General features: G+C 42.1%; 1 protein-coding gene across 1 annotated transcript; it reads right to left on the bottom strand.

The window, feature by feature from the left end:
• Positions 1 to 2,959: 2,959 nt before the first annotated feature.
• On the bottom strand, positions 2,960 to 10,805 carry LOC104622796 (synergin gamma-like; the record flags this gene model as incomplete). The annotated part of the gene is made up of 7 exons (XM_010289678.1): positions 2,960 to 3,178; positions 4,687 to 4,797; positions 7,638 to 7,786; positions 8,071 to 8,167; positions 8,900 to 8,953; positions 9,686 to 9,849; positions 10,206 to 10,805. Coding segments are annotated over 7 exons (1,307 nt in total), but the record flags the coding sequence as incomplete, so codon positions are not given.
• Between the last annotated feature and the right edge of the window lie 469 nt (positions 10,806 to 11,274).

The following is an 11,274-nucleotide window of genomic DNA, read 5'->3' as shown; positions in this document are numbered from 1 at the left end:
AGCAGGAATACAACTGGGCAAAGTGAGATACTCATTAAATAACCAAGCGGGTAATCTCTTCAAATTCCAAATATACACAAACACATAGAAAAATCACTTTTCATAGGTAATGCCAAGGCAGCTCCAGAGAACACGATCATTAAATTAAACAAGGAAATTACGTTTCTTACTTTTTTCTAGCAAAAGATACAGGCAGAAAAGGGAGTTACATTTATGAAATTCAACGCGACCGAAGCGAGAGGCAGCGTGTCCGTTAGCCTGTACGCGAAGGAAGCAGGGGAACGCGGTCTGTTACAACGCACTGTAGAAAATACTGTAACCTTGGATACAGATTGCAAGGACACTGGGCTTTGGCTGGCAGCGTAATATCTGAGGAGATGCTGAACGCAACAGTGAGTCATTTTACTGACTAGGACGTGTGAGTGAGATGGTCCTCGTTGTGCAACGCCTGTACCAGGGGTATCTACACGCAAAACATTTGGTATATTCCCATGACGTCAAGGTGTTCATTCCAGAAGAACGCTTTCTGCTTGCCACGAACACAGCCACGCTGCCTGCTGCTTTCCCTTCTGTAGGGAGCAAGCAAGCAGAAGCGTCATACTTCAGTAAGCTCTGCTGCAATTATAATTGTAAATGTCGAGTCCTTATTTTTATGGGCCAAAAGCCACACTTGGATACATCTTCGAGAGGGAACTTGCTTGCTTCACAAGTACATTAATAAGTACAAAAAAACATCACCGAAAACTGCTTTTATGACAATATAGCTGGTATTGTATTTGAAATACTGGTTGCTTTAAGTTTCACATCATGGCCTCTTTTGTTTGGGGCATTGTCTTTTAATTAGAAAAAAAAATCCTATCTAGCTAAGTGTTCAGGAACCGCGGTGGAAACCCACGCTAACAATAAACTCTCTTTTCCCAATATAGCATTTCATAAGCAACAGCCTTTGCGTCAGCCAGATACTCAAAACCACTTGAGAAGTCCCCTTGCTAGCAGCAAGACGAGGCGTTTGCTTGAGGCCAGACGATGCTTAAGTGCTTCTGTAATTCAGTATGCAAACGCCAGCGCTGGCTTATGTGCTGAGTAGACCCCACACGTCAACGGGAATACTTGCACTGGTGAGGTACACAGCAGCCCCTAATTACGATGGAAAACAATGTATGTGGTCAAAAGCTACGGTGCTGACTGCTGTAAGTATTTCACACCTAATAAATGAAACAGAGAGCAAGCAATGAGTGACTGCCCTTCTTTTGATAATTACTGGGCAACAGAAAGCAGGCAGTCACTGTCACGCTATTGAAAATCCGCCCCTTGATTAGCCTGAGCTTGCGACTGGAGGCACAAGTTGCTTATTTTATGAATGAGCTAATTTCAGGCAGCAGGAAGAGTTATTTTAATTTGTGTAAATAAGGGGCCAGACACCTAGCACTCCTATTAGCAAAGATTCTTTCATTTGGTATAATTAATAGTTTAGTATAACTAAGGCTTTTTTTTTTTTAATACAAAGCATCATTTTTCCTCATTATAATTTCTATTTCAGCAAATAACCACTGGTCAGTGTCAGCCACTTATAATGGAGGCAAGATTAACTTGGAAAAACTGTTGATATCTTTGGAGCAGAGGGAGATTTTCTAGAGATCTGAGAAACTTAAGTCAAAGAATTAAGAAGCAAGTTGTACCTGATGGATATGCACCCCACTCCATTCACTGCAGGCTGAGTAAGACTGTACAGTGGTAAGGCTGTTCAAATAACGCCATGAAGCTCTCACTAGGTTTAAAATTCTGTGACTAGCACTAAAACCAATTGCACTGTCATCTGGACGCTGTATCTGAAGAGAGAATCAGGTGTGGCTATACAATTTTAGGTGTACGGGTAACGTTTTGTGATGGTTTATTCTACTAACCTCCTTCTGTCGAGGTAGCTGTACCTACCATAAGCAACAAAACGGTGGGTGGGCAATACCCTGCTTCAAAACACAGCCTGCTTGAGAAAAGCAAGTTTCAGTGTTAAATCACACCCTCCTGTAGCAGGAGCTAAGGGCCACCTTGAGCTGCCAGTTCGGAGTCAGAGAAACACGTTATTACCGATAGCACTAGACTGCACAAGTTATACGCAGGCATCCCATCAAGAAAAGCGTATTAACATACAAAAAAGGTAATATATGTACAGGAGCGGACATGCTGTATCAGTGGAGTCCAATTTTCAACAGTGTTGCAGCCACACAACTACCAAAGGGTGAGGTGAAACATAACACATCATACCTGTAGTTCAGGACAAGTCCAAGGAAGGAGTTTTGTCTATATTTACAACCGAGTAGCAAAGACTACAAGTTTTACAATCCAGCTGTCTGTCCTAAAGAATCCAGATAGGATAGGGAAAATTTCAACAATTTTTCCAAGTCCTTATCCCCCAGCTATGCATAGGAATACAGTATAATTTACAATACAGAACAGTGGAAGTATGAATACACGATGGCTCTCTGCAGTCTCATTCCTTCTAAGTCAACAATGCATTTTGTCTTGAAAGTCGCTGTGACTCGTGCATTGTATGCATTGTAATAATGTAGCAGCAAATATTTAAAGAAAAATATCACGGTCCGTATACCAAACCCACAAAAGTAAAGATTTGTTTGCAAATACGTGCTTCAAGTATTTAAGTGGTCACTTCTATGCAAATCAGTCTAGCATTTCAGTTTTTCTTGGAAGCTAGGTACCGTCCTCTCTCCGAGATTTATGCACTTGGTTAGCAGGCTGGTTTGTTACAAAGACCAGCCCGCTTTCATCCTGAGAAAGACCGAAATGCTGCATTTTTTTGCCACGCTACGATTTTTTCCGGTTATTTCTGAAACCCCAGCCGTTTCGAGTGAAATTCTTCATGAGCAATTTGTACGTGACAGCGGCTTTAACCCGTTACGGTACAAAAGTCAAAACAAAACGTTTCAAACACCAACCACACCTCAAGCCTTTCCACTTACCCTATCACACAGTTTACCCCAAGTGTCCTGAATTATTAGACCCGACGCTTCCATCTTCAGCGCAACTGCTTTCAGAGCAGGTCTGGCAGAATGAGACCCGGGGGCTTGGGCTCCACACAGTTGATCCAGAAGTTTGCACAGCTCGCGTGGTATTGGTGCCCTCCATACGCCAGCTTAAAGTTATCCGTTTCTGAATTAAAGGCCTAAAATAACAAGAATTGAAAGAAGTGTGACAGGCTCCTCTACTCCAGGAGCCAGAAACTAGAGCGGGAGAGGGATCTTGCACAGGTATTACCCCGGAATGGCACGGAAGGACCCCCAGCATGGAAGGACCCTCGCGCTCTGAACAGAGCACCCCGCAAGCAGTATTTTAGCCTGCAAAGTGTTTGCGGGGGGACGAGAACTCCAGCCATGCGCGCGCTGGCTGTCGCCGCTGTCTGAAGGGAGGCACCCGAGCAGCACGCTCCCCGATCGGACGCCTGGCATCTGCCTCACCTTGTTTCCTGCATCTTCTGCCACGTACCCGTGCACGACAAACGCTTGTTCTGCCAGCCAGTAGATAGCTACTGCATTTATTTCACTGGGGCGACTTTTGCTGTGATTTCGGCAGGTGCAATTCTCGGTATTAGTGTTATTTCAGGTTGAATTTGATCTACTTTCTTCTGTTAATTGAATCTGCTTTACAATAGGAGCTTCTGAACAGAGCGTGTGAAGCCGTGAACAAGCTTAGAACATCTCGGTGTTTGTTGCTAGGAGATACTATCAATGCTTCACGGCTACCTATTTAAAAAAATATTCTAACCCTGCTCCCCACCACCCTGGGTTTCCTGCAGAGATTTCTAAAAATGCCATTGCCTGCTACGTATAGCCAAAAGTCAGTATTTGTAGCAAAACCCACCCTACAGTTCCCCCTCTTCTGCACCAGACACACAGGCAGCTACAAATTCAGAAACTCACTGCAGTGACTTTCCTACCACACAACAGAAGGAGCACAAAACCAGAAAGCTATTCACAAGGTACGAGCATGCAGACAAGACAAAGGGGAGGCTCTAGAGTATGTTAGTCGATCAGAGTAAGTGTTACAGTCACAAAAAATGACTAGAAGAAAAGGATTCATGATTGGTACAACCGAGAATGACAGCTGAAAGCCAGTCAGCAGTTCAGCCTTCCACACTCAACTAAGAATGATTCTATAAAGAGTATGTTTTTTACAGATTCATACTTTTCTAGGAAGCTCTTCCACAGGTTTCTCTTCTTTCTGAAATAACGTTGAAACCAAAAAGTCAGCAAAACTGCCGAGATACGTTAATTGGTTGGCATTACTCTGTACATATCCTGGGATTCCCTCCCAGCTCTGCTAATTGCAATAGTCCCCTCCTGGTGATCCTCAGAGATGCATCTCATAAAGAAAAGTTATAAAAAACTTTTTATTTTTTTTAAAAATACATATACCTTTTAAGTCTCAGTATCCCGATTTCTTCCCCATTACGAACAATTTAACTCAAGCCTTTATCCGCATCTGTCTCATACCCAAAGCCCAATGAGTACAGGACACTGACTATCCGAGTCCCATCCATAGGGCAGATTTTGCCTTCGCCACTTGCAGTTACAAATTATAGCCATTAATTTTTTTTAAATACACCCAAGGCCTAAGTGAAAGTCCAAACTGTAAATTAAAGATGAGTTTAAAAGTAGAGGCCATTATACTTACTTTACTTCTTGAATCCACATTTAGGAGGCACACTCCGCAGGCAAGATCTTGGGCATTTTTAATCCCTGGACGCAGCATACAGGAAGAGAAATCCAGCGAGTTTTCATCTGGCTGAAGAAAAGAGACAATAAAACGTAGGCATTTTCAGCGACCAAAAAAGTTTCAGACATCATGATAAAAATTATCGGTCCGGTTGCTACCGAGCACCACGATATCACACCAGCAACGTGGCAGGGATGACGTACCACATTTTCTCACAGACTGATGTGTGATTTAACCAAAGCCATTAGTAGGTATTTGCAATCCTGCTACGCAATCTCCATCAGCATTAATTTATAACGCTCAAGCTCTTGAAAAAGGGTTAGACTACAAAGGAAAGAATTGTTGAGTTCCACGTTCCCACATCAAAAGGGGAAGAAACTTCTGAGGAAAGAGCCCAGGCAGCGGCTGCGACATTTCAACGGCGGCGTGTCAGGAGCTGGACGCAGACAGTGGTATGCGACGACTATTTGTGCAGCTGCAAGGAAGCGAGCCGTCGGCCAGCACAGCTTTCGCCGGTCAGTATTTGAAGTGGTGTCTGTATCGGTGTTTGTTGTCCCGAATTCCCTGTTATTGCCTGGTCAAAAAAGGGCAGTTGTTATTCTTTCTGAAGGTTTTTTTTCCGAATCTAGAATATGGCACAGCGGTACAAAATGGGATGTTAAGGTTAAGCAAACCATAGGAGAATCAAGGTCGGCAGCCATACGCCAGCTCAGGTTAAAGGGAGGCGAAGGATGGAAGAATAAGCCTGCAAATAAGTAATAAATTAATATACTCGCTTTTCCGGTACACGAGCTTGCATTTCATCCACAAGATAAATGGTAAGTTAAAACTTTGCGTAAGGCTGGTATAAAACCGTAGAAGTTTTTGCTTGAAGATAGTGCAAATAAAAACAATGACTAGAAATGCAAGAAGCTTAAAATAAGTGGTGGGACCATGGAACACATGTACTCTTAATCCACGCTCTAGGTATGCTGATCACACTCCCCCGCTGAATGGCTGGAGAATAATTGTAATCCTGAAAAAAAAAATCCCTTTAATCTTTAAGTAGATCAATCAAATTAATAAAGGCACTCTCATATTTGTTTACCAAACGCATGAGTGAAGCAAATGAGAAGGTCATCCTGTAATTTGCAGTGAAAAACCACAAGGCTGCGCATAAAATTACCTTGCAACAAAATCCTCTAAAAGATAAAATTAACCTTTCCAAGCACATGCCTCTGAGCTAGAATACTTCTCTCTACTTAACGGGCACTTCTGCATCATTTGGGATCCCGGAGTGCAGCACTGGGGGAAGAAGGTGACCCAGGTGAGAGGAGAAACAGCAAGGGATGACTTTGAGAGCTACGGGAGTCCCTGTCTCTTAGGTAACTTCAGAGGTTGCTCTGTGTGCATAAGTCGTCACTATTTGCAGCTCCTAGTACGTTTAAAATTTATCTGGACCGCTGCAGCTCGGAGAACATGTGGCCAAACTTTGGCCTTTAAGGTAATCCCTGTAATCTTCCAAGGAAAAGCACTTTAAGAACTAAATTTTAATCCACTTGTTTAAATCAGGAGAGGATTCTGATAGCTTTTTAGATTGTTACTATCAACAATGCCAAAGTTCAAACAGATAAATACCAGTCTATCAACTTCATCTGCCAAGCAGTAAAATATTGGAAGTATAAATTTCATATTATGACAGGCTTTGTGCAAACAGGACATCACCAGAAATACCTGCCTGCCACCGCTGTTTGTACTGGAGAGGTTTAAAATGTGTAAAAGGTGTGTGAAAAGGGAGTCATCGTTTATAATACCTGTTTATAATACCAGGGAATGACAGTGAGCTGAAGATGGCTATTTCAAGCAGAAACCAAGTACTCCGGGCCTTCCTTATAAACAAGTGTTTATCAGGGAGCAAAAAATCTGCAGTGGCCGTAGTTGCATTGCAAGAAGGAAGCCACAAATTAAAATGTTCGGTGGAAACGTAACCACCGTAATGATCTACTTATCGATGCTTGATGTGATGTACCGATACTAACTAAGAGTTAAAGACTCCTTAGGGATATACTGAGTTAAAGGGATCCATTGTGCAAGACGATATCAAGCACCTACAGATGGATGATTCCCTAAAAATACGAGTTTTACCGTCCTTAAAGAAAGTAGTTTTGCACATTGTATTTTCTGCAACGTACACACACAAAGAAATGCAAGACATTTAATGGCAAGGTGATTTTTTTTGCCTTCTAATTGTGTGTATTCTGTACCTGGTCCCAGCGTACCCCTCTCCTTCCCCAGATCCTTTGCAGACCCTTCCCGTGAGGTGCTCCTTCTCTTGAAGACCACCCCTCAGACAGCCCCCCACCATCCCTCCTTGTAACGCTGGCCCAGTTACGTAGAAAGCTCCCAAGCTCCCACCGGACTGTCTTGGAGCAATCGAGCTTTTTCTGGCAGTTCTATTCAGAGAAGGAAAAGCTAATTAGTCTGTAGCAGGAACCAAAACAAACTTCGGCATTTCCAAATGCAGAGAGAAAAGAAAACAGTTTAGGTATTCTCGTGTTGCTACGTTGCGTGCTCCTGCACTGTGAGCATTAGAACTAATTGCAGGGATATTACAAAGACAAGGTATGGCTGCACTATTCTGGCTTCAGAAAATGGCTTATTTAAATTTCACTAAATTTCCCTTACTGGAGAGGTCCACAGACACGTAGGATATCATCTAAATCATGAAGACACTAAGTAAGATAGCATCATGTTTGCATACAAATAATAGTTTTCTTACAGGAAGCTTTAAACTGGGTATCACAAATGAGTCTATTTCCATTTTGAAAGAGAAAAGTACAAACTGTAAAGTTAAGCCACCCCATGAAGACACTTTACATATACTTACGACTTTTTTTTTTAGTAGAGACATAGCTTATTTTTGGTCTTACCGCTAAAGCAGCAAGGGACATGAAGCTTATTAGGTTGTTCCACACTTTATCAATATCCTTCAGCAGCTGCTGGAGTTTCTCACTACACACAGCCGTTGCTTTGATACCCAGTTCAACTCTCTTTGTCACTCTGTAGACCTCAACAACCCCTGTTGATAGAAAACACAGTGGAGGATTGCAGAGAATTCGCTGCAAGCACAGGTTCCTGAAACTTGAACTCAGAAATAGCACAAAACAGGCATGGTCACAAAAGGTGGTCCCGGACGGTTATTTCAAGGCAGCAGTTACATTCATTTAGCAGAAGAGTTGTTCATTATTTTGGTGCGGGCAAAGACTAAGCTAAAAATAATGCCATTTTGGAAAAAGTGGTTATATATTACTGCTTTACAGAGGAGAACTTGCAGTGTAAGAGACATGGTACATTAAAACATACCTAGTAAATATTCCATGCCTTGAGCAGACTGGATGACTTCAGTGCAGACGGATGAACTACTTATCCCATTTAAGGTATCATTTGCTTTCTTTATAACCTGGCGGAAATGAATTTCATAAAATGGTGGTGTTATCGACCTTACAATAATTACTATGAACAAGATTGTCCCCGACAGAAACTGTTACACCAAAAAGGAGGCAAAGCAAATAAGAAATAATTGCCATACTCCATCACATGTTTTTATACATTCGTGCTGTAACTATAAGCAGATCAGGGGAGAAGTATGAACATTTAAAATCTTAACATATTCCCCCAAATATTTTCATTACCAAAATACTAGTTTTAAGAGTAAGTGTTCACTGCTATCTACTTTAATAATCGCATTCACGGTTTTGACTGTCTAACACTCAAATGCAAAGAAGAAATTTTAAGGAAAAGTAATCTGGCTGTGAAATATCTGACACCCATTCTCAGGAAATTCACGGCCCCTCCGCACAGCACGTTCAACAAGCCCATCTCTCAAAAAGCACTGAAGAGCCAGGTGCTGGTGTCAAGCCCCCAACACCATGCCTTACTGGGCACCCAAACACACGCACACCAAATTAACTCATTAACTTGAAAATGTAGGCAAAACCCGAGCTAATCGCAAGTGACGGGGAGATTAGTATAGGATCTCTAACTGAGGAGGGAACCATTCTGCTGCGTGACAGCTTTTGGTTTAAAAATTGGGCTGATTCCCACCCTTTCTATGCCTGCACGGTCTTCAGCACTGAATGAGGTGGTACCTACGGGAAGGAGGAAGAGGTTTTGGAGGAGACTGTACACTTACTTGCAGGGCACTCTCCAAGCACCTTTGCCATTCATATGCATACCTCTCACTTTCCTATTTGAAAGAAAAGGACAGTCTGAATCTTGTTCCCACACACGTTTCCCTTTCTCCTATCACAACAGAGGTACAGTAGACAGGTATCTTAACAGACTATTTGCAGATTAGCTATGTAAACTTTTAACATACCTATTCCTAATTTCCCCCCTATTCTTTAAGTATTCTCTTTGCTCCTGAGCTCTAAAATTTGATTTCTGGGAGTTGGAATTAGTCTCAAAAGGAAGGACATATATGAATGGGTAAAAAGTTTGCATTGCACATACCTACTCCCAACACACTTGTTACAGGTCTGCTGTTGTAGAAATGGGGATTAGCAGAATTTAACCTGAATCCTTATACCATCTATTCTCAAGATGACCAAGAGAAATGACACAGCCAAAAAAGTTAAGCCGTTTCCCAAAGCCAATGGTCTCAGTGCCAGAGCTGGGATGAGATTTAAGTCGTAATTAATTTCCAGTTACAAGCTTAGACTGCAAGGTCAAGTGGTTCTGACTTTCAGACAACGGCATTTTTTTCCCCACTTTGTAAGATTTTAAAGACAGGAAAGAAGAAACCTCTTCTATGAGCAGTTTCCAGTCAAAACATCTAACCTTACCCAGATGCCGTCTTAGAATCATGTCCTAAATTCAAATAGCTCAATAGCCCCAACGAGTTGGGATACAGAACACCCTTGATAGCGCACTGATGAAAGTCATTGCCAATTTACTTGTATTACAGGTAATTCCTTACCTCAACTTCCCCAGTCAAGTCTTTGTATTTGTCTCTGATGACAGGCAAAGCAGGCTTCTCGCTTAGAGTATTTGAACGATCTCTAAATGGCTGTTCCAAAACTGGTAAAGCTGAAGAGCGACTTATTTCTCGGTCACCTAGGCTTAAGCTCCTTTTATGAGACCCTAAAAAGTTAGGATATAAAGAAGGTAGTCTTTTACTCAGAAAGGCATGGACTATTTCAAATGAATAAAGTGGAAGCAAGGGATGCACCGCTACTCCAGAAGAACAAAGCCTTCTGTTTACTCAGTGACTGGTGCAAATTTGCCCAGTTCCACAACTCTTACAATTTTTTGGCACAAAAATTCTTTTCTTCTAGAAAGAGACCTGCTCCAAATGCCATAGAAATCAATGAGAAGATTCAGCTTGTTTCCAGTAGCCTTTGGAACAATCCCAATTGGCTAATTTATAACTTGGTTAGAAAAATTAGCCTTTGATAAGCACACGCATTATGGGCTTCCTCCACCCTCAGCGGTCTTACCTTGAACAGACAGGTCAAAAGTAGCCAGTTCACTCTTGATCATTTCTTCACTAGATTTCACCTTGCCTTGGGAAGTTGCCACCAAGAAGTCAAACTTGCTGATTTTTGGCTTTTCACTTTGGAATTCTCCAAAGTCATCTGTGGACTCTCTTCGCAGTTCAGAAGAGATACCACTAGCAAGGAAATCTGCCTCCTCGTTTGCATCAGCTGCTGCTGCGTCCTGCGCTTCTGATGAAGGTCTTGCAAAATCACCAAAGTCTCCGATGTCATCGTCACTTGGACCGCTGGATATTGGTCCAGAGTCTTTAAAGTTTGCAAAGGCTGCAAAGGAAACATCCTGTAAAGCATCCTCACTGGAAAAGGTTGTCACTTTGGAAACTGTTGTCATGGTAATGTTTTCTGAACTGCCAAACAAGGTCTCCTTCTTCTGAAGAACAGAAGTAGCCGCGGAGGATCCACTTCCTGCAGACTGGACAAAGGAGGAGAGCTTCTTGCCCTGATGAATGTCTTCTTTGTCAGACCAGTCATAGCTTGCCAGGCTGCTGACTGCAGACCCACTGTTACAGCTTCCAAATGGGGCACATTTTAAGTCATCTACATCTGAGAAAAACAAACCCCTACAGTTAGAAGCTGAAGTTCAAATGTTAATAATCTCTCTGCACTGTATAAAAACAGTAGCAACTTGCTCAGAGTCTTAAAGACCTGCAAGAACACACACAGCGCACTGTTGTTTCAGTGAGGCTTAAACTAGAGTTTGCACAAAAATAATCTGAAAAATACCTAAGCGTTTAATACAGAAATTTCTCCATTCAGTAAATGTAAGCCTTGGCCCTTGAATATTGTCTCATATTTTAAGCTGGAAGTCACCACCCCACTTTGGGTGGTGAAGACACACTGAAGAAAATAAATGTTTCTAGGCAGTACAGACTGCACAGATCACCAGTTCGGTTTTCTGATGTTGGCTGCAGAATCTACGATCAAAATGTAAACATTAGCAACTCGAACATCTTATCGCATTATTTCATCTAATCAAAACCAACCACACAGGAGACGGGCTAACTTTTCCATT

Source organism: Phaethon lepturus, unplaced genomic scaffold (assembly GCF_000687285.1).
Source record: "Phaethon lepturus isolate BGI_N335 unplaced genomic scaffold, ASM68728v1 scaffold38616, whole genome shotgun sequence".
In the NCBI taxonomy this organism is placed as follows: Eukaryota; Metazoa; Chordata; class Aves; order Phaethontiformes; family Phaethontidae; genus Phaethon; species Phaethon lepturus.
This window is presented reverse-complemented; position numbering and strand designations above follow the sequence as displayed.